Genomic DNA, 27,644 nt, shown 5'->3' on the forward strand with positions numbered 1-27,644 from the left:
AAAGGTCCAGACTGTCTCTTAAGCTAAAGAGAAACAGGCTGTTCCCTGCTTGTCCCCTATAGGAGACAGTTCTCAGTGCAGCATCAAACAAAGCAGAATGGAATATATAGCTGCAGAGGATCTTCTTACCAAGTTTGTTCAGTTTGTACTGAAAAATAGATGGTTTGGGCAATACTAGGTCAAAGCTGAGAAGGTGTTTCAGTGGTCTCCTGTTGTCACAAATTCAGAATGGAAAGAGGAGTGAGTTGGTAAGGGAGAAAGCATAGCCAGTCCACAAACTGCCACAAACTCTGCTACCCTCACACATCTTCACTAGTCACTGTTTCACACCATTTTAGAAAATACAAATTGAGGCCAAGCTTATGCCTCTTCCAAACTGACATGAGATTATATGATGTCTGCAACATCATTCTAGAGAGAATTTGTTTTTCATTCTTACTGCGTATTATACTCAGTTTTCCATAGTATGTTTAAGATTTTATTGCAACTGCAGATTGCCATCATGAAAAGATATAATTATACAAGATAACCCTTTGCTTGGGATTGTCTAAACAATTCAGAGTTGGACCTCGTTCAGAATATATTACAGATGAGATGTTGGGACAGAGGAAAATGGCCAGTTTGTAGAGTTGAAGGACAATTTGTCAGAGAATAACAAGAAGATGTACATAATAAACACCTCTGGCTTCAGAGTCTGGGAAAAGAGAGAACCACAGAGAGAATTTCTGTGGTTTAACCACAGCTAGCAACCAAGCCCCACACACCTGCTCACTCACTGCCCACCATGGGATGGGGAACAGAATCAGAAGGGTAAAAGTGAGAAAACCCATTGTTTGAGATAAAGACAGTTTAAAAGGTAAAGCAAGGGCCATGCACGTAAGCAGAAAACAGCAATGAATTCATTCACTGCTTCCCATGGGCAGGCAGGTGTTCAGCCATCCCCAGGAGAGCAGGGTGCCATCATACCCAGGTTACTTGGGTAAAAAAACATCATCACTCTGAACATCCCTCTCCTTCCTTCATCTTCTTCCCTCAGGTTTACAAGCTGAGCATGTTGCCATAAGGTATGGAATGTCCCTTTGGTTACTTGGGGCCAGGTGTGTTGTCTGTATCCCTGCCCAACTCCTTGTACCCCCAGCTTCCCCACTGGCAGGGAGGAGCAAAGGTCCTGAGCACTGCTCAGCAGAGCACTGTTGATAATTCCCCATTATCAACACTTCCCAACACAATCCCAAAACACAACCACATGCTAGCTTTAGTTCTAAAATGTTAAAAGTACTTTCTTAGAAGTTTTTTCATTATAAGGTTTTTTTGTTCTCACTGCTACTATCAGAAATTAAGACATCCTCTTGTCTTCGCTGAAGTGTATTCATCACATGCACCCAAAAAAGTACTTTCACTCCCTGAAAACATGATATGCATATTCTCTGTCACTTTCTTATGTGCATATTTTAATTAATTCTTTCTCTTTGAAAAAGCAGGGAAACTCACCTAGGTACAGCATTCATAACAGTGTGACAAAATCTTCATACTTTCAGCACAGCAGGTGCAACTAGTGCAATGAGTGTCCTAGAACTGCCATGTCTTGACAGAAAACCCCTGAAAATACCAGATGCTACTGGCCTTCACTTTGATAAAGGAATTTTTAGACTCCTCTATCCAGTAGGTGCTGTGCTGATTCTCCTGACCTTTACAAATACCATCAGTCTCTGCTGCCAAAACAGAAAATGAAGGTGAGGAAATAAGTGCTGTGGACCTGAGGCAGCACTGCTCATTCCAGGGTCTGTTCTGAGCAGGTGATGAGCTGAGAGGCACTGGTCTGAGGAGTTCCTGTGGTCCCAGAGATACACAGACAGATGTGAAAGAGCAGCTCTAGCATAGGGCTTGAAATGCTAGAGAAAGGCAGGTAACCTACACAGCACATACAAAGGAACACAGGGATGGGCCACTCCATATATTGGGCAAAATAACATGGCATAGCCATGCCAAGATATGGCAGGGCTGATATTTCCTGAGATCAGAGGAAGAAAATTATAATTCCAACAAGAGCAAAAACATGAAACAAAAGAAAGTGAGAATGGACAAAAAAAAAAAAAATAAGGTGAGGAGGTCATCTAAAGAAGGTCCAAGCCAATGTAAGTAAACCAAAGTAGGAAGAAAAGGACTAGGTACACTGACCCTTATGCAAAAAACAAGGAAAAATGGTCGATGCTGCCACATGCTGGAGGGTAGGGAGAATAAATTAATGAATTAATAAAGGGCAAAAGAAACAGTAGCTAATTATGGTGTATTTCATGCCTCTCTTCTAGTAGTTAGCAACTGCAGCAGCAAATAACTTTCTGCTCTTTCTCTGTTAGGAGAGAGAAATACTGCCAAAATGCACGTAGGTAGTGAAGGGTGTCCAGTGCATTTCCTGCAGACTAGCACTCTCTATCCATGTAAAAACACCTCCCACATCAGTGCTACCAAAGACACATTGAGTTGCTCTTGAGGGAATGAGATGTAACTTTGGTCTCTGGCCGATCAGTTATTCACCTCCCTGTTCAGTGCTCTCCTATATGAACTGGGGGGTAGTAATAGGTAGGGACTGAGGAGAGAAAATACTTGTTCTCTTCCCCAACTTTGAGCCTGTGCAGCAACACTCAGCTCTCCACATGATGCATAAACACAGCAGGCAGGTGGTTGTCTCAAGTCTACCGCCTGCTGGGCAGAGTTCACTTCTATCTGTAGTACAAGAGCAGAGAGACTATGGAAATGTCACCAAATTACAGCAAGGTATTCACAAGGGAAAAAAAGACACGCTAGCCAGCAAGTGTTTTCAAGGCATGTTAACAAATCCAGTTTATCTCACATGCCAGCTCTCCCCCACCTCATTCCCATTCCCACTGAATAGGTACTAATTGAAAATTATGTTTTCAATGTGAAGGCTTTTTCTAATTTGGTCTTGTTTAAAAGCATTTAGGGATCTTATTGTTTGTTGTATTTCAAAGTGATTTGCATGAACTCCCCAGGGAAGCCAACAAAGGGCACTACCAACATTTTGCTGGCAGACAGCAAGGGTTTCTACTCAGAATATTCATGTGCTTCAAGAAACACAGATTCTTGATGTAGAGGAGACAGTTGAAGAGCTCCAATGCAAAATATCTAGGAAACTGTTGTAAAATCTATTCCTGTTCAGCATTTTTAGCAATCCTGGTAGACACAGAGCTCAATTGAAAATATGAATAATTTTTAAATATTTTTCATGGGAAAGGTAGAATTGCCTATGCAATATAAACATGCTCAAAAAGATACTTTCCAGGCTTTAAGTCTCATGTATACATCACACTGTACACTCTAAAATCTCTTCACTGAATTCTATAGACTCCCACATATTTATGACAAATGAATATACAAAGTGTAAAACATTTTGTATTTATCCAACAAAATATGTAATCATGCACTGCACACACGCCTATATATTTGACACATGCAGGATGCCAGACATTGTGCATATGCACATATTTGTGCATTATATTACATGAGTGTCTTTGTAGATCGCACAAAGCACAGGAACAGCCTGCACCTTACAACACACCTGCAGGACCTGCACACAGCCAGATTTGCCATAAAGTTCAGATTACTTATATCTATGTGCATTAACAAAACCTGTGTTTACGACATCTTCCAATTTGTATGTATGCAATACATGTCCATCCATTCATTTACTTAATGAAGTATGATATTGAGGAGGAAAAAAAACATTAAGGCATACAGTAAAGTCTTCAGAAGAGATTTTGTTATACAGAAAGCCCATTTCCTATTATGAGTTTTCAGATTGGTGTAAGACCTGGTCTGCATGCAAAAGCTTAGTTAAGAACAGGCACAGCCAGGTTAAGAACATAAAAAACAACCCCATTAATTGACATCCCCATGACAACAGAAGTCTTAGAGCTAAGCCAGAAAAAAACTCTTTGGCAATCTAATTTCTCTGGTTTAAAAAATGGGAGAAGGAAAAAGAATATTTTGCTTCTTTTTTCAGAGTAATTAGAGATTCAACTCGCCATCAATTTCTTTCCATTATAACAAAGGCCTGCATCTATTTAGGATGATTTTTCACATTAGAGTGGCTCAAAGTGCCAGAGGAATACTATTTCATTCTAATCTAGTCAAGTTCCAAGTTGAAAAGAATCATCTATTTAGAGATCCTATTTCAACTATGACTTGGACCACAGCAAGTGCTGCAGACTGTGGTTTCCATAGCCATGTTTACACAGCTTGCTACAGCCCACAGTGTGTCATCCAGGTGGCAGGGACCATAATTAAGTGCTGCTTGAGCATATATTCCAAGTATTCCAAGTATTTCATCCACACTGCTGGGATTTTTCTGAAGTATGTCTGGATAACATTGCCAGAACCAACTAAAAACAAATCACAGTCCTCAAAATTCTTCTGTCTCTTTTGTCACCATCTAGCTCCTTCTGTGTAGCCACTGTCATTTTCATACTCTTATCAGCCAGCACAGATGAAAACAGTGCTCCATGCCATTCCAAATGCCACTGCAAATACACAGAAGCTGTGGGAAAGTTTTCACAGCCTGCTGCCATGTGGCTTTAGCACTTCCAATCTGTCACTGTGCTGCAGAGCAGCTCTCATGTGTTTTCAGAAGCAGTGGCAACAGCTGTCTCACCAGCAGCAGCCTCAGGAGCAGTGGAAGGTACAGGATGTCAAGCTGCTCAGTGTGGGAGCTGGGTCAGCATCCATGGCTGAATTCATCAAGCAAGAAGCAAGTGGTAGGGAATTTCATAGAGTCATAGAAGCGGTTGGGTGACCTTGAAGATCATCCAGTTCTAACCCCCCTGCCATGGGCAGGGACACCTTTAAGCAAATGAGGTTGCTCAGAGCCCCATCCAACCTGGCCTTGAACACTGCCAGGGATGGGGGATCAACATCCCTGAGCAACCTGTTCCAGTACCTGACCACCTTCACAGTTAAGGATGTTTTCCTAACATCTAAACTTAGACTCTTTAAATTTGAACTCTGTTCATCCTTGTCTTGTCATTACACACTCTTGTAAACTCTTTCCCCATCTTTCCTGTAAGTTCCCTTCAAGTACTCTAAGGCTGCAATTATCTCACCCCAAAGCCTTTTCTTTTCCATGCTGAACAATCACAGCTCTCGCAGTCTTCCCTCACAAGAGAAAAAACTGACCAATGTGGTAACTCTCCTCTGGACTCACTCCAATAGGTCAATGTTGTTCCTGTGTTGAGGACCCCAGAATTCCAGGTAAGGTCTCACCAGAGCAGAGCAGAGGAGCAGAATCCCCTCCCTTTCCCTGCTGACTGTACTGCTTTGGATGCAGCCCAGCACATGTTTGCCTTTCTGGGCTGCAAGTGCACATGGGTGGGTCATGTCCACCTTCCTATCCCCCAGCAGCCCCAAGGACTTCTCAGCAGGGCTGCTCTTGATCTGTTCATCCCCCAGCCTGTATTGATACTGTGGATCACCCCAGCCTAGGTGCAGCACCTTGCACTTGGTCTTATTAGACCTCATGATATTCCCCTGAGCCCACATCTCAGGTTTTTCCAGCTCCCTTTGGATGGCATCCTGCCCTTCATGTGTGTCAACTGCACCACTTGGCATGATGTTATCTGCTGAGGGTGCTCTTGATCCCACCTTATATGTTATTAATGATGATAATAAGTAACACTCATCCTAATACAGACGCCCGAGGAACACCACTCATCACTGATGCCCATTGGGACTCTGAGCCATTGACCACTACCTTCTGGAGGCAATCATCCAAGCAACTCCTAATCCACCTAACAGTCCACCCATCAAATCCATCACTCTCCAGTTTGAAGAGATCCTTCTGTGTTGTGGGGTACTGTGAACTGGCAGCGTGAAAATGCAAAAACTTGGAGGCAAAATACAGAGATGAAACCTGTTCTGAGCGAGCCCAGAGAGGCAACAGACTCATACTGAAATGTTCCAGGAGAAAGGAATCATGGCATGGCAAGTCAATGATGGCCATCATAGCAAAGAGGCACAATGCATCCAAATTTCAGCCTGTATAAAAGTAACATCCAAATCATTTTATGTCTTTTTAATGAAGGATGGAGTATCCATTATCTGTCCTATTAATTTACCTAGCCAGCATTGTACACATTGTGGAAATTTTTAACAAAAGTAGCATAAACTCAGTATAAACTAGTTATCTGTCCCTCTTTCCCAGATGCTCTTTGAGCTAAACAATCTGTGGATGCTATGTCTGCTTTTAAGTCTTTTTGCCAAATATCATATTTAACAGTCTCATTTTCTTATTCTTCAAGATTTTTTGTCTCTAATATGGCTGTATGAATATTCCACACAAACAAGACAATCAAAGTCTCTGAAGAGGGCTGGGTTTTCAATCTTTAGCCAGCCTTGCCCATGTGGAAAGACACGCAGCATTTTGGTCTGCAAATGAGCGCGCTGATTGAGCACGGTTAATGCGCACGGCACACACTTTGTGGAGGTTGTGGGAGCTTCTGGATTGTAGAAGAGAGGAGCATTACTAACACATTCACAAACCATTTAAAAGGATGTTCTACATTTCTTACACACTGTGGCAGGGTAAGCAGTAAGAGGAGTACAAGCAGACTGTGTAAAAAAGGCGGCAACCTGGAAAAAAGAATACAGGGAGAAAGAAAAAGCCGGCTCTATTCCTCTAATCCCTTTTCTCGGCTGAATTTGGAGATGTGGCTCGGAACAGACTAGGCGTTTTTCCCGAGGGCCATGCGGGGTGCAGGGAATAGCGGCACAAGCGCCGGCGCCGTCCCGCGGCCGGGAGCGGCTCCTCCGCGGGGGCCGAGCGCCGCCTGCTGGCTCCGCCTGGGAGCGCGGCCCTGCAGCAGGCGCCGGGATTGCCGCTCCCACAGGAAAAATTTCTCACCGTGCCAGGGAGAAATCTTGCAGGAAAACCCGAGCACACTAGAAGGAATTCGTGGAAAATATGCGCTTGTCTGAAGACAGCAGCTAGGTGCTTATAGCTACGCAGGATACCTTTCGTGTGTGCAAATAAAAGGCTTTACATCTGCGAACATAGTAATGCACTCGTTTTCCTCTGTGATATCTGGACATCCTTTTCTGAAAAGATCTCCACAGATTTTCAAGATGGATGGAGGGTAATTGCTGTACCCTTTCACATGTAAAACCTCTGTTATTAGCTCAAGCCCAATTTGAAAATGTGAGTTTAGAAGAATTCAGGAGCAATTGCTTATCTAGCATAAGTTAACAAATGGACTCTATTTCAGTCACTTTATTATTCACAGAAATCTTCCAGGTTTGGTTCATGGTTTTAAACCACTGTTCCAGTGTGAAGTCTTCATTAATCATGTCTTCTTCTGTCATAAGAAAAATCTTTTCTTGCCCCATCTGTGGTTTTGTCTAAGGCTGGTCCTCCACCAAAAACCAGAGAATTTGTGGGATAGGAATAATAAGTTTTTTCCTCTGAGGAAAACAGAAAACTTCATTAATTTTACAAATAAATTATTTTTCCTCTGGAGAACCTGCAGTGATTCCAGAGTACTTGATTTATGGGCAGTGCACAGGAATGGGAGTCAAATGTATAATGACACCACTTCATTATCAAATTTACCACAGGGTTATCTCCACAAGCTTGGGTTTGCAGAGATTGAGAAGAAAAAAAAAAGAGAAAAATCCTGACTGATGGCCAGATTAACCCTGTTTTGTGAAACTATGAGACTTGCACTGCAGAGTCTGAAAAAGCTGTGTGTCATTCTCAAATGTGCATTTCAAGCTTCAGAGTTCCTAAAAATGCATTTTCAAAAATATCACGACTTTATTAAAGAGATCCATTACTAGCTTTGAAAAATAATTTCAAACTATTTCTTCAAAATGTGTAACACCATCAGCTCTTTATTTATTTTCTTTTAATGTAAAAGCTAAAGACTAATGGTGATTAATTTTAAAGAGGTTCATTATAAAAAATGCTATATATATATTTCATAAATAGGAAAAAACTAAAAAGACTAGAGAATTAAAATTGTTGTCAGGAGAGAAAAAATTAAATTAATGATGTAAAGAAACAAGGAAGTAATTGAGGAAATAAAATTCCAGGATCAAAGGATGGAAACAGAACAAACCTCAAAGAAAATAATTTTTTAATGTGACTGAATACCCCTTTTCATTTGTGTATTCTCTGTTAGAAAGACAATGAGAACAGCTGAATGTATCACTGCCACAGAAGGTAGAAAAGTATAATTCCAAGGCCTATAATAGATGCTATAAAAATGTGATTAAAATAGTTAGTTGTAACAAAATACATAATAATTACCATCCCACCCTACCAGTTAATCTCCCTGCCATGCAGCCAAAGTCCATTGGAGTTCATGTCCCATCACTCTGCAGTGTCTGAAGTGCCCCTTCTGCTCTCCTACAGAATGCAGAGCCAGTCTTTTCCCAGAAGGGACACAGCCTCTCTCACAGCCATCTTCATTCATGCTTACTTCTTTTTTTCTCCACAACTGTCAGACCTACAGCAATGCATAAATGCTACATATTTATTCATGCTTGCTATGGAATGTAATCACAGTTTGATAGAGCGTTCTTGACAGAAAAAAACCCAAGAAAATGAGATAACAAGGCAGCTCCATCTATATAAACACTTCAGCAGGGGAGAGTAAAAGGCAGTTTAATGAGATGTTCATCTTTCCTCCTTTGTGGCCAAGTTGTAAAAGTTTGCCATGGTAGTGCTGATAAAGATGGTTATAGTGAATTTTAAAATCTGCATTCAGATGCAATGCTGCCTGGAAACTGCTGGAGGACAAGAGACTGACATCTCTTAATATCCGCCAGGCTGCCCGAGGAAGCTCTCCCTTCCTAGAAAATGAAAGGTTCTCCTAAGCATGCAGCTCATTTGTCATCACAAAAATATTTCTTCTCTCATGTTACATTTTGTTCCCACTACTAAGATTACCCACCATATTCTTTTTGGATTACTTTGGGTAAATGTGATGGCCACAAGCACACCGAGGGGCAGGATGTGGTCAGAGCTCTCTGGGATCTGACAGCAGCCACAAGCTTCCACACTGTCAGACCCATCAGAGTGTGCAGCAATGACATGCATCCCCTGGTGGAGGAACGCTCAGGTAAAGGCACTGAGCCTCAATTCAAGGAAGGGGAGAAAGGTGATAGATGCCTCCCACAGCATCCTTCATGCTGTTGGGAAGGATATTCAAGAAAGGTCCAGTGCTTTGTGTAGCTCAGCCTCAGATTCACATAAGGGGAAACCTCTTCCATTTAAGTGCCTGTGAAATTTGCAGGAGACTAAAGCATATTGATATACGAGGCGAAGACACTGCTACAGCCTTAAAACCTTTGCCACAATTTCTATTTGGCAATTGGAGCCTAATGAACACATGCTGCCTTCATTGGCATGAGTTGCAGATACTTCAGTTTCTGGAATTAGGGAGCATTTTCCTCTGCAGGAAAAGACGCAAGTCACCAAATCATAGGAATGCAGTCTTCGTCTCGTACTAGGAGCTCAGCGTGCAAAAGGCACCTCTCGAGCATCTTCCAATGCACTTGTTAGGACAGACAAAAAGGGATACAGAAACGAGGCACTGGGGAAAAGCATCAGTCAAGGGAAGGAGAAGGAATGCGAACAAAGACCCGGGGTAGGTAGGGGAGGGTGGGGGGAGATAGGAGGGAACAAAAAAACCTGCAAGAGGTGAAGGCCATGGCGCATCTGTGAGCACAAGAACGCACCCCGTAGCGCGGCCCGTGCCCGAGCCTGCAGCGGGGCGGATAACGCAGGGTCCGGGGAGCAGCCGCTAGGGCCAGGCAGATAACGCAGGGCCCGGGGAACAGCCGCTAGGGCCGGGCACGTAATGCAGGGTCCGGGCAGCAGCCGCTAGGACCGGGCACGTAATGCAGGGTCCGGGGAGCAGCCGCTAGGGCCGGGCACGTAATGCAGGGTCCGGGGAGCAGCCGCTAGGGCCCGGCGTTGCGGAAGCGCGGCCCGTCGGGGGCGGCCCCTGCCCCGGCTCCGGTCCCGCCCCGCTCCGCCTTTGGCTCCCGCGGCTCCCGGCCCTGCTGTGCCACCTCCCAGCGCCAGGGGGCGGCGCGCAGGCGGCGGCGCACGGCCGCTCCGGGACTGGCGCCTCGCTGGTGCTGACGACGCGGCCCGAGCGGGAGCGGCGGCCGGAGCGGCGGCGGCGTCGTCAGTGGCGGGTTCGGTGTTTCGGTGGCTCTGCCCCTTCCCCGCCGCGCCATGCCCACCGTGGAGGAGCTCTACCGCAACTACGGCATCCTGGCGGACGCCACGGAGACGGCGGGCCAGGTGCGGTGTGGCTGCGGCCTGCAAGGCCTTGCTAGGCCTCGGGCTTGCGTAGCGCCACGGCGGGGAGTTCCGGGCCGAGGGGGGGCTGGCGGGCCAGGGTGCCGTCAGAGGGGCTCCTCGCCTCGCCGCACAGCCGGGAGCCCCGGGGCTGTGCTCGGGTGGGTTTCCTCAGGCCGGCGGCGCAGGGCGGGTAAAAATGAACAGCGCGCCCGCGGATCTGCCAGGACCGCAGTGGCTCCCGTCGCTTTTGCAGCATCCGCGTCCTGTCGGCAGCTTTCCTGTTAATGCGGCGTCTCGGTTATTAGCCGGTTCTTATCTTCAGTCAAATATGTTTTTTCCAAGGGGGCGGGGAGTTTCGCCTGGCGAATTCGGGCCTTGAAGTCTTTGACGCCGCACTTGCAGATGCAGCGCACTTGCAGGTCTGGAGGGCGTCTGGCAGGCTGTCTTGCTAAAAGGCTTGCTGAGGGAAGGTGAAGTCTGGTATGGTTTGAAAGCTGCCTGTAGCCCTTTACCTTCTTCCTTGAGGCAAGAACGTAAGGTCGACCCTCAAGACTGAGAAATATTTTTTCTGTAAAATTTTGGTAAGATCTGCCATTTGTTTACACCATTACTGAATTATTCAAGAAAAGAGAATGACTTAGAATATTACCAGTAGAAAATATTATGGTTAGTTACAACTAGTTTTGGAATTGCATTAGTCCCTTATTTTCCAAAGGCCCCCTGAAAAAGCAGAAGATACTTTTTTTTCCTTTTGGTCGTGATGTCAATAAGTAGGAAAGTAGTTTTGCCCTATCTGTATCTAACCGTGGATTTTAAACTAAATGAGAACACTGCTGTACAATATCACTTAAAAAGTTCTTTAAGAGAAGAAATATTTTGGTGGTTGGGGGCAGGGGGGTGTTGAAGTTTTTTTTTGTTTTAATTCAGGTCCCATTCACTTTGCTTGTGTGGTTATGCCCTAGTGAAACAAAGCATCCTTGCAGACAGCCCAACAAAAACATCACCTCAGAGCCAAAACCAAAGTGCAAATAAAATGTAGGGAACTGCAGGGAGAGGTGCAGAGTAAAACATGCTGTTACCTTGCCACTTTAGAAAAGCACAGTTCACCTCACTTTGATTTTTGTGAGGAAGGAATGGGTAGAGCAGTCTTAGGCAGAGCAAACTCCAGCATGGTTAAGAAATGCAGCCTATGACAGGGTAGGTGTGTAAGAACCTCTGAGGGTAAGTATAGAATGGGGATTCCTAAAACTCTGCCAGCTTTGCCCCTCTCCAGCTTTTAGGTTCCCAGAGCCAGAGGAAGTGTCTCTGTAACAAGCATAGCTTGTGAGGTTATTCTTCAGTGAACTTTTCTGGTGCTCTGTTGAACTGAGTGTGCTTCTGGCATATAAAGGTTCTGTGTTAAAACATTTCATTGTTTTGTTAACCTTTGTGATGGAGTTACCTCTTTGAATTTGTCATTTCATAATCTTGCCTGGTGGCTCCAGTTCCTGCGTTCTGAGAAGCCATGAGTTCCTTGTTCATCAGTTTTATCCCACTTAATGCTTTATTATCTCTTAACAACATCATGAATGTGATCTCTTACTGCAAAACGTTGTGGTCACCCTGTTTCAAACAAGAAAACATTGAGCATGAGCATGGGCACTACCAGAAGTTATGGCATCAAGAGAAGTACTGAGCTTGTCCAAGAGTGTTTCAGTTGAGAAAGGTACTCAGGTGTGAGGTGTTCACAAGTGGAATGAAGGTGAGAAGTTGAAAAAAACTGTTAGGAAGCTGGCTGAAAATAAAGAGGAAGACAAGCATTTCTTCATAAGGCATTGTGGACCTTGGCACAGGGCACTGCAGGGCATGAATTGACTCAAGAACTAACCTAGAGAAGTTAATAGATGATTGGTCAATTAACAGTAATTTAAAGCAAAGGTCTGGACACACTCTCCAGCTTAGGACATTCCTTTGTTACAGATGGGAAGGGAATGCACAAAACAGAAGGATCACACTGCTGCTGTAGTTGCCTGTGGTTTTTCTAGATCATTCCGTGCTGCCAGATACAGATAAAAAAACTCCTGCCTGAACTGCATTTTCCTACATGGTAGGAGTAATTAGCATACAGGAACACAAATGCAGGGAACACAGGCTGCTCTGTTCCAGTGCTGTGTGAATGCTTTTTCATATGTATTGAGTTTTATGTTACATGTTCTACAACAGAACTTGTTCTTAACATGCAGCCTGAGAACCCGTGCCTGTACTGATGTGTTTTCATTGCTGCTTTGTGCTGGCTCGTTCCTGCCTTTGCTGCTCACTGCACTGACCCAGCTGCAGATGTGGTTCAGCTGCAAGGCAACTGATCCTTTCACTGCTTATTTTTCATCCAGATCTGTATCCCACTCCAGATTCTGACAACACAGCTATCAGCAAGCTGTAGGGAGTGCTTCAGGAGCATGGGCACTAAATTTTAAAATGCAACTTCCTTTAGAGGACATTAAGGCAGTGTACTGCTTTGTAAATTAATATCTGTATTTGCTACAGGACAACTTTCATGGGGAGTAGTGGTGATGACATATGTGGCTCTGGGAAATTTAATGTAAGTAAAGCAAAGAAAGTGTCCTGTGCTGTCAGGGTTGCTGTTCAAAGTAGAATAAGCTGTTTTAAGCATTCTTTTTCACAACCATGAGGAAAATTAATCTTAGAAGGTCCTGATTTCCACTAGTACCGAATAATGCTGACCTCTATTTCACAAAAACACAGCTTACCACAAAGACTTCAATTAATTTAAAGTTTTGGTCCTGCAGGCACAGAACCAGAAGCACCTGTGTGATTCTAGTTGGAGCAGCTAGAGAAAATTTTACTGTTGTTGAAGTGTTTATTCCTGTATTTGGAATAGATATTTCTGTATTTAAAATTGGAGGTTTCTGGGCTTTTTTTAAAGTCTAGTTTCCCTTAATAGTTCTTCCAAGCACTGTATTTCATCCCAGATTAGCTACCTGAATACATAGCAGAGATTCCAGGTGGAGTTAACTACCTGAATAGATGCCAAAGATACTTTAGCACCATATATGTTAATAAGAATTCATGATCTACTCCAGTGGCACAGTTTCTGTAATCTGTACTTCAAAGACATGAAGTAGAGAATCCATGAGCATACAAAAAGCAGAAATTTCTTGAAAAACTGCCCAAGTTCAGTGGCAGGGATCATAGAATTTCTTGCACTAATCTAATCCCAGTGTGCAGGAGGTGCTACCCTTAGGGCCGACAGCTGGAGCCATACATGCTTGAACAGACAGGAGCCAGAATAACAGTGAAAGCCAGGCAACAGAGGCAAATATTACCAAATTGGCATGGTTATATCAGTCTAGGAGAAAAATATATTCCTTTGTAAGAAGCTTGTATAGTATGGTTCGCTTAAATAGTTTCAGAGACTAGGAGAAAAAAGTCCTTCCTTATCTTGAGAAGAAGCCAGGATTTTTCTTCTATTTATGTATTCTGGTTTTGTTTTTTAGCATAAGGATGCCTACCAGGTGATTTTGGATGGTGTGAAGGGAGGTGCCAAGGAGAAGAGACTTGCAGCCCAGTTCATTCCTAAGTTCTTCAAGCATTTTCCTGAACTAGCTGACTCAGCTATCAACGCCCAGTTGGACCTCTGTGAGGATGAAGATGTTTCTGTAAGAATAAGAACCTTGTAGCAAGTTGATACTTCCAATTTGTATTTTGCTGTTTTTTTCTCTTTTTGTTTAATGGGCTGTGTCTTTTGGGAGGGCAAGGTTGGTCTTTGGAAAACATAAATTTAATTGTATTCTGGCATTTAATTCATTGTGTGATGGTTTGGGAAGATGCATCAGTTTTCATTTATCTTCTTTAGCTCCCACCACTAATCAAAGGAATAGCTCTGTAGGAAGAAACTTACAGTTTATTTGAATAGCATTTACATGGCTTCCTATTAAAATGCCCTTTGTTGTAATTGATTCTGATAAATACTGCTGGGAGACAGAATCTTGTTTGCACCTGAGAACCACGGGGATGTGATTCTGACTGTTGTGCTTCTTGAGATGCTTCATGCTGCTTCTGTGCTGGTAGAAGCTGTACCTTTGAAGCATTTCTGTTCATCAGGTCTTAAGGGATTCAAGATCATTCAAGGATTTTTCAGTGCTGGGAACAAACTCTAGAGTTTATCCCTGCCATATGTACTGTAGAACTGTAGAACTGTCCTTCCTGTCAGCAAATAAAACTCCTTAATAACACACATTCTAGCCTTTATTTTGTTTGATCATATGAATGATTTTGTGAACAGAAGTACTGTTTGAATTTGATTTTTCTTCAGTGCTGCCTAGCTCTAAGAAAAATACGTTATTTACTTCATAAATATGCCAAAATAGGGGGATTTGGGGTGTTATGTAATTCCTGAAAGTTTAAACATTTTTTAATTTCCACATTATTGACAATTTTAACAGATCCGTCGACAAGCAATCAAGGAACTGCCTCAGTTTGCCACTGGAGATAACCTTCCTCGGGTAGCAGACATACTGACCCAGCTTCTGCAGTCAGGTAGGAGACACGTGCTGGCTTCTCTCATGGCACACCTAGATATGTATACAGTTTTGCTTCTGTAGAACATTTTTCATTGATTCATAATTTATCCCAGTGCTGTTCATGTCCTTCTTGTGTTTTCTTCTGCTTTATATTTGCTGTACAGTTAGGCTGAAAGGGCACTAATTATTCTAATCAAAACCAAAAATCTTTCTTTTAGATAAAACAATTTTTTTTTTCATTCAAGTTCTCTGAAAGAAACATCTGTAGAAAAAGGCTTGGTGGAGGAAACCTTCCAGTTATAGACTGCAGCAAATTGCTTTCTGAAAAAGATTTACTGAATTTGTGATCCAGTTTCTAGAACCTGAAAAGGCCTGAGGGCATTTTGTCCCATACAGTTGCATTTTTGGTGCAAAATAAATATTTTCGGGGTAAATTCAGAATTTAATATACATTTAATCTCAGTAATTATAAAGTACTAAATATTAGGTGTTTAAACTTCTGTTAAAACTCCATGGTTAAGACTCTGGGCTTCTCAAGAAGATAGGTTTTTGTTTGAGTTTTTTGAGATTTATGCATTCCTTCATTTAGTTTAAGAGAGAAATACTGTAGATTAATAATGACTTTAAAAATAAATAACTGTGTATTTTACATTAATTAAATGAAAGCTTGTTTATTAAAATAACTAAGTATATAGATTAATAACTTCCTTTCAAGTTTTCAGTCCTATCAAGTTTTAAGTTTTAGTTTTGGTAGGGAGACTAAAATGACAAATAGCTTTTCTTTTGCTTCCAACTTCCATAATAATGGCTTTGAACTTCCTCAGTCTAATAGTTTTTAAAAATACAGGTTATGTTGTTTATAGGTAAATGCTGAGGACAGAATTCTTGTGCAGTATTAGCCTTTTTGGTTTTCTGCCTTTCCATTTCAAGTGTATGTATATGAATTTTTTTCTCTCTCCAGATGATTCTGCAGAATTCAATTTGGTGAACAATGCCTTGCTCAGTATATTTAAGATGGATGCTAAAGGTAAAGGACAGGTTTTTCTATACATGGCTTTCATTAATACTTTGCAATCTGTAGTAGGATTAGAACAGGACTCAATTTTGTATCTTGTTAGTACAGTGTGAAAGTGAGATGCACACTAATTGTTTGGTTTTGCAAGCAGTACTGAACTTTATAACTGGATCTGAATTATGCAGACTAATAAAAGAGTGTGAATTTTTATGTGAAGATATATGAAAACTAATTTTTTTAAGTTAGTATAGCATTTATTTTAAAATGTTTCATGGAATATTAAAAGAGGAAATTTCTTCTTTCTGTGTAAATGGTCCAGGTCATAACTTCTGAAATAATTTGTGTTACCCAATTTATTCTTCATTCAGGGACTTTGGGAGGTTTATTCAGTCAGATTCTTCAGGGAGAGGATATTGTGAGGGAAAGAGCCATTAAGTTCCTTTCTACAAAACTGAAAACCTTACCAGAGGAAGTGATGACAAAGGAGGTGGAGGAGTTCATATTGACTGAATCAAAGAAGGTGAGAGTTTGATTTCGGTTCAAATTCAAGTATTGTTCAACCATCCCTTGTCATTGGTGTTACTTTGGAGGTCTGTTCGAGCATTGTACAAATGTGATCTTGTACTTATCTATTCTGATACTCCAAAGTTTGCAGCATTTTGTTTGTGGTAATGTTAAAATCATGGCTCTTCTAATATTGTAGGAGTGACTTTGATTAGAAATTGACCCAATCATTCGCATTAGGAAGGGTCTTTGAGAGATTGTTCAGCTCAGGGAATCATGCTCAACTGAATTCTCATCAGACTTCCTGGTGCTTTTTCTAGTTGGTTTTTGAAAACCTCCTATGAAGGAGAGATCCTGTCCTCTCTGGGCAACCAGCTTCAATGTTCAGTTGTCCTCAAGAGATTTTTTTTCCCTCTATCCAGTTGAAACCTCCCATTTTAGTTTTGTGTCATTGTTTCATTTTGACCATGTCCATCTCATCAAAGAACCTGGCTGCTATGGGCAGTCTTGCTCTGAAGTGTTGGAAGATTAGTTAGTTAGTTTGCTCCACCCACATACAGGTCTCTTCCTTTAGGCTGGAAAAACCTGATTGCCTTAGGTTCCCTTCATAGCTCATATGCTCTATACACAGATCACCTTGTTGATTTACCTTCCTAAAGCTTATCAAGCACTTCCTCATACAGGAGAGCCCAGCACCAGGTGCAGTGCTCCAGATTTGGTCAGATGAGGGCCCAGCCAAGGACCTGTCAATCTTCTGTCCCTTTGTTTCCCTTGGTCTGTGCTCTTGTCCTTAGCCCAGAGCACTGCTTGTCAGGCAGGGTATGGTGCTGTCACTGGTGTTCAGCCTGCTGTCCCCCAGAACCCTCAGTCTTCTCAGCAGAGCAGTTCCCCAGCCAGTCAGTCCCCTGCGTGTGCTGATGCAGGGAAGTTGCTTCATCACAGATTCAGGACTTGGCATTTGTCTTTGTAGAATCTTAGGAGATTTCCATGCATTCCCTAAGTTGAGAAAGATGCAAAAAGTTTTAAACCAGCAATGAGTAGATACTTGTTTAACATTTTTTTCTGCCTGAAGCATTTGATTTTTGTTAGATAGAAGTTTGTTTGTTCTCAACAAATATTTGTTTTAGAGTTAAAAAACCTGTTTCCTATGCACAACTTGACAGCTGCTTTGATTTGTAGGTGCATTCAATTATACTGAATGTTTTCATGTGTTCCTTCAAACTTGTGTTTTTAAATTACTAAGTGTTAAATTTAAATGCTAAATATTTGCATACTTTACCTTTTCAAATCCGGTAGGTTTGACTTGGAGGCTTGCAAATTGCCACCACAAAAATACGTTTTCTGATTTTCTCTTAAGGTTCTGGAAGATGTGACAGGCGAGGAATTTGTTCTGTTCATGAAAATATTGTCTGGATTGAAAAGCTTGCAGACAGTCAGTGGGAGACAGCAGCTGGTGGAGCTGGTGGCTGAGCAGGCTGACCTGGAGCAGACGTTCAATCCCTCAGATACGGACTGCGTGGACAGACTGCTGCAGTGCACTCGGCAGGCAGTGCCCCTGTTCTCAGTATGTGTTTGTGTGCTGTGCATGAGTTAATGGCTGGAGCTTGGCTTTAGTGTTCCCAATGGTTATGTTTGAAAGACCACAAATCAGTACTTACCCACCTTTAACCTCTAATGTATGCAAATGCTGGAAAACATCCTTAAAGCCTCCAAACACAAAGATACTTCATGTTTTTCTCTTCTCTTTTCAAATTTAAGCTGTTACAGTGAATTATGACAAGATTTTCACATTATTTTGTATTCATTTGATTATTTCAAGTCTAGTGCCAGGCAATTGCAGAGCTTAAGGGCCTATTCTTGGGTTGCAAGCAATCTTTTCAGCTGCTTTGTGGTCATCCTCTGAATTTAGGCTACCTGCAAGGTCTATGTCTTAAGAATAAGAGGAAAGTTTCATAAAGCTTTAAGGTACAACTGTGAGGCAGGCATTTATAAGGGTGGAGGGGTGATGGGAGAAAAACATTTAGCCCCTTCAGACTCAAGACTAACATGAGTTAAGTGTGATTGTTTGTTTGTGGGTTTGTTTTTATTTTTCAGAAAAATGTTCATTCCACAAAATTTGTTACTTATTTCTGTGAGCATGTTCTGCCAAACCTCAGCTCTTTGACTACTCTGGTGGAGGGTCTTGATATCCAGTTAGAGGTAAGCCAAAGCTAAAATGTCTTTCAAATAGTGAAAAATAACCATCCTAGATAAAGACCCCTATTTTAAAAATCACAGGCTCTTTCCTCAAGTAGTTTTCATTTTTTGGCTTGTAGGAAAAGTAGCTGCACTAGAAAAATCATTTGCTCTTTTGAGGCATGACTGGGCATTGCCTTTTAAAGCATGCGTCATCTGTCCCAAGCTTTTGAAGCAAGGTAGAATAAGTAGATCAGTGTAATCATTTTTATATTACTCTCAATTTTTGCTTAAGCACATAGCATTTACTGAAATGATGGCTGCACAGTTTGGGCTAATTTAGCCTCCTAAGGGAGTGGCTCAATGTCTGTAATTTTGTTTACATTAATCAGTGCTACAGCTTCAGTTAGATCTCTGTGGCTCTCACTTGAAGGTGAGCTGTGCTGCAGATGTGGGAGATCAAGTTTTGTTTACTTGTTGACTAATGCTTGTTGGGATTAGACATGCAAACCCGTGTTTCTCTTTACAGACAGGAAAAACAAATTAGGCATGTTCTTCCTTGAATTGCTTCCTGCTGTTTTGGGAGGGGTTTAGTTGTAATATCTGGCCTCTACTGTGACAGCCATCACTGTGATGTGATAATTGATTTCAGTTTGAATGTTAAGCTTGTCTACTTTCAGTTAACACACAAAAACCTGGCTATCCTTATGTGTAGGTCTTGAAGCTTCTTGCTGAAATGAGTTCATTTTGTGGTGATATGGAAAAGCTTGAATCAAATTTGAAGAAGCTGTTTGATAAATTGCTGGTAAGACTAATTCAGTTTTTATTAATGTAAAACACTAAGAAATTAAATTTTCATCAAAACAAGTTATTTTTATGTATTCATCTCTTTATCCTTTTTCTGAAGTGGCTATTTCAGAGACGGTCCTGTCCACTGATAGAATGTTGAACATAATTTTGCCATTTAAAGCCTTTGTAGGTAGAGAGCTGTTACCTGAAGAATGTTTTTAGTCGTGTAAATTCATGTGTGTTTCTTCTTTTTAAATTTCATAGTCATGAGAGACTCGTGTTGCTGTCATTAAACACTGTATCTGCACTGACAATTCTAAGCAAATTCAGCACTATTTCAGAAGCATTGGTGCAGTACATTATTGCTTCCCGTGGTAGTTGTGCCACCATAGTATTTCCTCTGAGTCAAGTCACAGAAGTGTAGGTAAACCACCTACACCAGGACTTTATTCAGTACTTCATCCATTAGTATAGAGATGGTGGATACTTCTTAAATTGTCAGCACAGATAAACCATGCAATTCAAACACTGTGAAAGAGCAGTCATTCAGCATAAATGTGTCTCATGCATTTGTTTTCCTTTCTGTTCTTCAGGAGTATATGCCACTCCCACCAGAGGAAGCAGAAAATGGGGAAAATGCTGGCAATGAAGAGCCCAAGTTGCAATTCAGTTATGTGGAGTGTTTATTGTATAGCTTCCATCAGCTAGGTCGCAAACTTCCAGACTTCCTCACAGCCAAGCTGAATGCAGAGAAATTGAAAGACTTCAAAATCAGGTAATGGTTTAGAGGCAAGTGTTAATGTTCTGTTACAAGGTATTTATTAAAAAATGTTAGTGGAGTTCCTCGGGGCTCAGTGCTGGGGCCCATCCTATTCAACATCTTTATCAATTACTTGACTGAGGAGATTGGCTGCATCCTCAGTAAGTTTGTGGGCAACACCAAGTTGAGTGGGAGTGTTGATCAGCTGAAAGGTAGGAAGGCTCTGCAGAGGGTTTTGGACAGGCTGAATCGATGGGCTAAGGACAGCTGCATAAGATTTAGTAAGGTGGCGTGCTGGGTCACAACAACCCCATGTAGCACTGCAGCCTTGGGCCAGAGTGCCTGGAGAGCTGATCAGCAGAAAGGGGCTTGGAGGTGCTGCTTGGCAGCCAGCTGGGTGTGAGCCAGCAGTGTGCCCAGGTGGCTGAGAGGCCAATGACATCTAGACCGGAATCAAGAGGCCAGCAGGACCAGGGCAGTGATTGTCCCCCTGTACTCGACACTGGTGATGCCTCACCTCACTTCAGAAAGGACATTGAGGTGCTGGAGTGCATCCAAAGAAGGGCAGTGGAGTTGGGGAAGGGTCGGGAGCACAAGTCTCATGAGGAGTGGCTGAGGGAGTAGGTGCTGTTTAGTCTGGAGAAAAGGAGGCTCAGAGAGGACCTCATTGCCCTCTACAGCTGCCTGACTGGAGGTTGTAGTGAGGTAGGAGTCAGTCTCTTCTGCCATGTCTCAACTGAAAGGATGAGGAAATGGTCTTATGTTGCACCAGGAGAAGGATCAGATTAGATACCAGAGAAAAAAAAAATTACTGGAGGAGTGGTTGGGCACTGGAATAAGTTGCCCTGGGAGGTAGTGGAATCACTGTCTCAGGAAGTGTTCAAGAGGCATCTGGATGTGGCACTTAGGGGTATGGTGTAGGTGTGACAGTTGGATTAGTTTGATCCTGTAGGTCTCTTCCAACCTTTGTAATTCTCTGACTCTACAGAGGTGTCAATTATTGTCTGGATGCTAAAGAAGCACAAATCAGATTGATGGAAGTCTTACTTGAGCATTTTTCCTGAAGGGGAAGAAACAATATTACAGCTTCCCTTTGCTTATGCTTTTATTTCTACAGGACTGGGTAAATTTTACTAAGGGATGCTTTTAAATGTTTTAGGCTACAGTATTTTGCTCGAGGACTGCAGGTGTATATCCGACAGCTTCGTCTGGCACTTCAAGGAAAAACAGGAGAAGCTTTGAAAACAGAGGAGGTAAGAATTGTTCAGGAATTCGGGTTTTTCTAATTGAGCTTACTGAAAGAACTGTTGGCACACATTAATAGGCTACAGTCAGTTTTAAGTATGCAAATACATTAAGGGAATAATAGTGCTAACATTATTGCCAAGTGCATGTTACCTTATGCTACATTTTGCAAGTGAAGATGATCTAGTTTTGACTTTAAGCTGCTGTCTGCACCAAATGTATTTGGTTTAATTGTGCTTGTGCTTTGTTTAGAAGGGGAGATTTTCATATGTTGAACAAAAAAAAATACACAGTGGAAACTACACTGGAATATTAAAAGCAACTAGTTAGTGTGAAACTACAAGAATCTTAAAAGCAGCTGTGATAAAAACTTGGAAGTGTACACACCTTTCACTATCACTGTTACTATAGCAATTCACTGGGAAGAGCAATGAGTTTAATGTTATGGCTTCGTGTAATGAGGTTGGCATAAAGCTACTAGATGCTCATTGGTGTCTGGATGCTCATTGGTGTCTGTTTTTTTTACAGAACAAGATTAAAGTGGTTGCCTTGAAAATAACCAATAACATTAATGTTTTAATCAAGGTAAGTCCTCACATTATGAAGGACTAAATTCCCACTGCAGAGTAACCTATGCAGAAGAAAGGAATAGATTTGAACCAAGTTGTTTTGTGGTATTGTGTTAATTGGTGGCAGCCAGCTCAGAGTTGGTGCTGCTTTACTTTTTCTGAAGAGATGTGGATCTTGCTGATCGTGCTAGCAGCTTAGCTTTTGCTGCTAATTTTCTTGGGATAGGGTGTGGACACACTTTCTTACAGTACTAGTTGTCCCCAGGAAAGGATCACCTTGCTTCTTTAGGGGTCTCTGGATTTTCTTGTCATTTCCCTTTCCTGCAGTGTCAGTGAGGAGTATGCAATAGTTCAGAGACATGCAAGGAGATCTAAAGGAGGAGGAGGCAAAGCAAGCTTCTGCATAGAACCTGTTTCTCCAAAACACCTAGAAGAGATGGGCTGCAAGAAATAGACTTTCATCTGGAGCCCTTGAAACCATTCTGATTTCTTCTAACCCCCTTTTCCTCTCTTTCTTCACTCTCACTTCCCACAATGAACCAAAAACTTGACCCACCATATTGAGAAGCCTGTCTTGTACCATCATAGGGATATCAGATGTCTTCCAGCAGGAGCCACTGTAGTTCATTGTAAGGTGCTTGATGTGCACAGGGAAGGACAGAAGTCCTGGGCTTTCTCTGCAGATGCCCCATTCCTTGGAACATTCAAGGCTGGATTAGATAGGTGTCTGAGCAGCCTGATCTAGTGGAAGATGTCCCAGCTCATTGCAGGGTCATTGAAGTAGATGGCATTTAAACATCCTTCCAGCCCAACCTAGTGTATGATTCTCTGTTTGGTCAGTGTAAGACACTACACTGCTAAGATAAATCCTACTTGAATTTCCTAGTAAAGGCAGCCAGATAAGGCAGTGTTCTACTGCCTTCTGTCTCTGCCATGGGACTAAAGGGTATAAAATTATTGGAAAGTAGTGGTTATTCTGGAGTCTAGTAAGTAAGTAGCTGAAATTTTGAAGTGCAATCAACATAAATTTAACTGTAGAATAAACTGTCCTTTTCTGCATCCATAGGATCTCTTCCACATTCCTCCTTCTTACAAAAGTACAGTTACATTGTCCTGGAAACCAGTACAGAAGGCAGATGCAAGGTAAGAGTTCTTCATACAATAAAAGAAAAACTGTGGGGTTTATTTTGTAAACAGTAAAAATTAACCTTCCAAGCTGTGTCTGTACAATATAGACAGCAGGTGAGCTAAAAGTTTCACATCAGAAATAACACCCATCCTGTGGCAGTGGAGAGATGCTCTTAGTCTTGGTTTAGAGATACTAAAGACAATCAACTGGAGGCTCTTCTGAGACACTGTTATTCAGGGCATCATCATTGGCTGCTGCTGGCTTCCAGTGATTAATCTTTGTGGCTGAGCTACTATTACTGTACTTGTCACCATAGGGGTGTAATGATATGTTTTTGTCTTCTTCTGTCAGTCAAAAAAGAGCAAGTGAAGATACAACTTCAAGTTCACCCCCAAAGAAAGCTTCAGCAGGACCAAAAAGAGATGCCAGGCAAATATACAATCCTCCCAGTGGAAAATACAGCAGTAACCTGGGTAGTTTTTCTTACGGTAAGTTATGCAGCTTGGAAAAACTTTGTCTAGTGACAGTTGTGTCTTGGGCTGGGGTGAATAAATATCACTTTCATGGAAGATCAAATTGTACTGCCATGAATTTTTGTTTGTGCTGGTCTCTTCCTAGCTGTTGATGTATTGCAGTGTTTGAATGTTACCAGCCTATGACTTAAGTAATTTGCAAGTTAGTTTTAGTAGTGTTTTAATACCTAGAGTTAGTAATTGAACTGTTGTGTTCTCTGTTATGACACACAGTGCACCAGTTTCCCATTGAACAGGCCAGTTGCAGGAGATGGCAGAGCTGGGTCACCTCCTGTCATACGACTGGGCCTGTGCTGCATTCCTATTACAGCCACTGCTGCTGTTGCAGACCTGATCCAGAAGTTCTGGGAGTTGCCAGTTCCCTGTGCCTGCACACAGTTATATCCTCGTGCTCCCAGTCACTGAATCTGCCTTTCTGCAAGTCATGTTTTCGGGTGAAGCACAAGAGCAGTTGCAGACTGAATGAGTAGGATCAGCAATGGCAGAAACCCGTTCCTGTCTTTCCTATAGGCCCATTGGTCCTACCTCTGGCAAGTAAAGAGCCTGCTATGACAAATTGTCACCCACAGCCATGAGTTGAAAAACTATTATAAAGCTTTGGCAGATACATAAAGCTAAGAGAAGAGATAACACCATCTGAAAATTTCTTATTCTAGACATCAGGTGACACACCTGTGTCTTTTAAGATAAGCTTGTAATCCTGCAGGTCTAAAGATTGGGAAACATTCAACCAGAAATGTTTTATTACTTGCTACTGTTTCTTGTTAGTGAGATGCTTTAGCCTAGTCAGTCAGCTCCTGATTTCTGTAGTCTTTAAAACCAGCATGAAGTTCTCTCTGTAGATTAATATAAACTGTATTTTAAGACTATTCATGAAGAGAAATCGTGAAAGGGGAATGAGGGTTTGGTACGCCTTCAAACAAATCCAAAGAAACTATATAAACTTACTAAGTTTTGAGTTATTGGGTAATTTTTTGCTGTGATCAGATATGTTCTTAACAAAGAGAAAGGAAAAACTTTCTACAGTATCAAATAGTTTGTGTGGTATCCATGTCTAGCTAGGATTTGTGACTGAATGATGATATCAGCCCCAGAAAAAAAGAATAGTATGCTGGTGGTAACTTAAGGATAGGAAAGGACAGAGAGAAAGACAAAGTTCTGGTTTTCCATAGTTTTATAAAATCACTAGTAGCAAGTCAGAGCAACACCTCAAGGTTAATATTGTGTTATTGAACAGAAGGAAGAGCTAGGCAGCCAGCTTTCTATCTGTGGTGATAGATTGGCCCAAATATAGTCCTAAATTACAGGGACAGTTATGTATCACAGTATTAGTATGCAGAAAGGCTCCACTTTATTTGGATGGGCTCGTTCTCCTGACCTCCTTTTAAAAGTCAGCGGGGTCCATTTTCCATCAGAAAATAACTCAGCAATCTCATGGCCCATAAGGAGGCATAGCCTCAGAGACTGAAGTTACCCTCCAGAACCTCCAGATCTTGCTGTTCAGTTTGGATCTGTATACAGCATAAAACTTTCCTGAAAAGTTGTGACTCTTTATTTCAGAGCAAAGAGGTGGTTTCCGGGGTGGACGAGGAAGAGGCTGGGGAGGACGTGGCAATCGCAGCCGAGGAAGAATCTACTGAGAAGACTGCTAAATCTTGCATGCCCCTGAAGGGCTGAAGTGAAAGTGCTACTCAGCAAGTTTGCTTGGAGCATTGTTTTCTTCAAAGACTGCCTTCCATTGAGACTGACTTAAATGTTCTTTATACCTTTGTATGTATGATCTACTTTTCTAACGGACTACAACTTGTCCATAGTGAAACTACAACTGTATTTTTGGATGCTTACAGTCAGCAGTTTTGGGTTCTTACTTTTGAAGTGTCTTCAAGATTCAAAATTGGAAAAGAGCATAGATGTTTCATCAAAAGCTGCATCTTGACAGTTTGTATATTAACCTAAAAGTCAGCTACTGCATAACTGAAATATATAATTGAGTTTATGTATTAAGTAATGGACAGGAAAGGCATGACAACCGAGATATGTGTTAGATAAGCTTAGCAGCTGAAGTAATCCTTTCCTCATCTGTAACCATATTTTGCAATATGTGGAGAAGAGTACCATTGTTAAATTTGCTTTGATTTACTTTCTTTAATCGAATTGAATTAAATACATGCTGGTTTTTTAAAGTTTGCAACATGGCTGGAAATCTGTTCTGCTTGTAGCATGAAGCATTCTTACTTAGAGATGTGGAGAATGTGGCATTTTTTGGTTTGCACATCTTACTCTTCTCCGTGCATTGTAATACAAAAGTGATGTTTTGAAAATTAATTTTTAATGTTTAATATGAATATGTGCATATAGTTATGCCGTGAAATCTCAGTAAATGAATAGCATAAAAAACCAAAACAATAAATGACGAATTATTTCAGGAATGGGTAAAGACTGATGCAGTGATTAAGCTTCATAGACTGGAGCTGAACCATAGGTGTTTCTGGCTCTTTTCTGTTTTATGCAGATTTCTGGATTAGTTGGCACTTGAGGGTGGGCTGGTTGGTTGGTTTTTCTTGTTTTGTGATTTTTGTGTGTGTGTGTTTTGGTTCTTTTTTTTAACCAATAGTTGCATTTAAAAATATATAAATAAAACTGTATTTTGGGTAACATTGAAAAATTCCAGCTACATAGTTCAATTCAGGTGGAAAAGTTAACAATTCCATGCTATTTTTTCCATAGCAACTTGAGATTTTTATTTACTGATGTGCACCTGGAAAATACAATGTAAGAGCACAATGTTGTTTTGTTTTTTTTATTCTCACCGCTCAAAATTTTAACTTCTCAGGTCATTCAACATTGTAAAGGAATTAGTATATAGGAAAAAGAAGTCAAAACAGGAAAAGAATTTTAATTAAGTGTTCCAGAGCATGTTGATGTAAAATACCTTAGGCTTTAGAAGAGTGAATACTTCTTATCTTCCTTTTTTTTGCCCAGTGATATCCACAAAAGGTGATGTTTCCCCACCCTAGTTGCTTTTGTATTTGCTTGTGAATCTCATTCAGGTGTTTTCATTAACACTCTTTAATATTTATCACTACAATCAGAAGGCCAGAATACCAAAATTATGTCAAAGTTAGAAACATTGTTGAGGATGCTAAATTCAAAGTCTGTTTTTGCTGAACTCTGCAGCAGTAGGTAGGAAACTTTGGACATTCCAGGACATGTGAGCTGACTGTATTTCTTGTTACATGCCAGCTGCTAAACTCTGATTTGTCATTAAAACCATGAAACTTGGCTAAAAGCTTTGAAGAAATTTGTCAGGTCAAAATGTCACTCTGAAAATAGGCACTAGATATGTAATAAGCTTCTACTGGGAGGAAAAAAAAAGGAAAAAGAAAAGACATTTTGCACTTGTGGCTATAATTGGTATTTTGAGGGGATTTAATAATGTAATCCCAAAGCCTAAACACAGCTTGTATTTAGACTAGTAACTAGGTACTAGCAGCTGCTTTTCTCACTGAATTTTGGGTGTTTTCTTTGTGTGACTCCTGTACTTCAGAGGTGATGTGTAAAGCTCCTGTGGCCTCAGAAGTAGTTAGATCATTTTTCCCCAGTTTCCTATCTAATTTTAACATAGTGAGTTCTTGTGGAAACACCTGTTTACCATCTTGTTGAATTGTAAATGTTCCCTTACAGCTTTGGAATAAATTCATTTTGTAATTTTGTTTGGCTCATTGTTTCACAGTTACTCTGCAGTATTGTGGCACCTTAGTAGAAGAAGTTCTGTGGTACCTTTTCGTTGTAGTTCAGTTACTCCTTAATTTGCTGTAGATGCAGAACGTTGTTTACCACTAAGGAATCATAATTAGACTGCATTAACTGTTTCAAGTTTTAAGTAATTTAACTTTCAAATGTGGAATTTTGAGGGGGAATTTAAATATTTGGCAAAAGCTGCACATTTACATCTTATTTGGAAATTCAGTGAAAAGAAGTCTGTCATTGTCTTATTCAAGCTCCTCGATGTTGACAGTGTGATACAGATTTTTAGTAACTTATGAGAGGAAAGCTAATGTTTACAAACAATTTGATGGAT

The 27,644-nt window shown here is 41.4% G+C and overlaps 1 protein-coding gene across 2 annotated transcripts; it reads left to right on the forward strand.

Annotated features, from left to right (window-relative positions):
- The first annotated feature begins 10,179 nt into the window (after nt 1–10,179).
- Nucleotides 10,180–27,275, forward strand: API5 (apoptosis inhibitor 5). Of its 2 annotated transcripts, none has more exons than XM_063158825.1 (14): nt 10,180–10,324; nt 13,819–13,980; nt 14,767–14,860; nt 15,806–15,871; nt 16,228–16,379; nt 17,721–17,927; nt 18,458–18,562; nt 19,254–19,343; nt 19,921–20,102; nt 21,247–21,340; nt 21,861–21,917; nt 22,968–23,044; nt 23,382–23,518; nt 25,124–27,275. In XM_063158825.1, exons 1-14 carry the CDS (start codon nt 10,256–10,258, stop codon nt 25,201–25,203), a joined length of 1,572 nt encoding a protein of 523 aa, XP_063014895.1. In that variant the 5' UTR covers nt 10,180–10,255; the 3' UTR covers nt 25,204–27,275. The 2 variants fall into 2 exon arrangements, with proteins under 2 accessions (XP_063014895.1, XP_063014896.1); XM_063158826.1 differs by lacking the exon at nt 10,180–10,324 and adding an exon at nt 12,843–12,902.
- Nucleotides 27,276–27,644: the final 369 nt, after the last annotated feature.

The sequence above is a fragment of the Melospiza melodia genome, chromosome 6 (genome assembly GCF_035770615.1).
Source record: "Melospiza melodia melodia isolate bMelMel2 chromosome 6, bMelMel2.pri, whole genome shotgun sequence".
NCBI classification, from domain to species: Eukaryota; Metazoa; Chordata; class Aves; order Passeriformes; family Passerellidae; genus Melospiza; species Melospiza melodia.

Excerpts from the sequence above, each read along its gene's own strand:
- API5 (XM_063158825.1), top strand. The coding sequence starts at position 10,256 with ATGCCCACCGTGGAGGAGCTCTACCGCAACTACGGCATCCTGGCGGAC. Across the intron at positions 16,380-17,720 it reads TATTGACTGAATCAAAGAAG|GTTCTGGAAGATGTGACAGG; the intron begins GTGAGAGTTTGA and ends TTTTCTCTTAAG. Across the intron at positions 17,928-18,457 it reads AGGCAGTGCCCCTGTTCTCA|AAAAATGTTCATTCCACAAA; the intron begins GTATGTGTTTGT and ends TTTATTTTTCAG.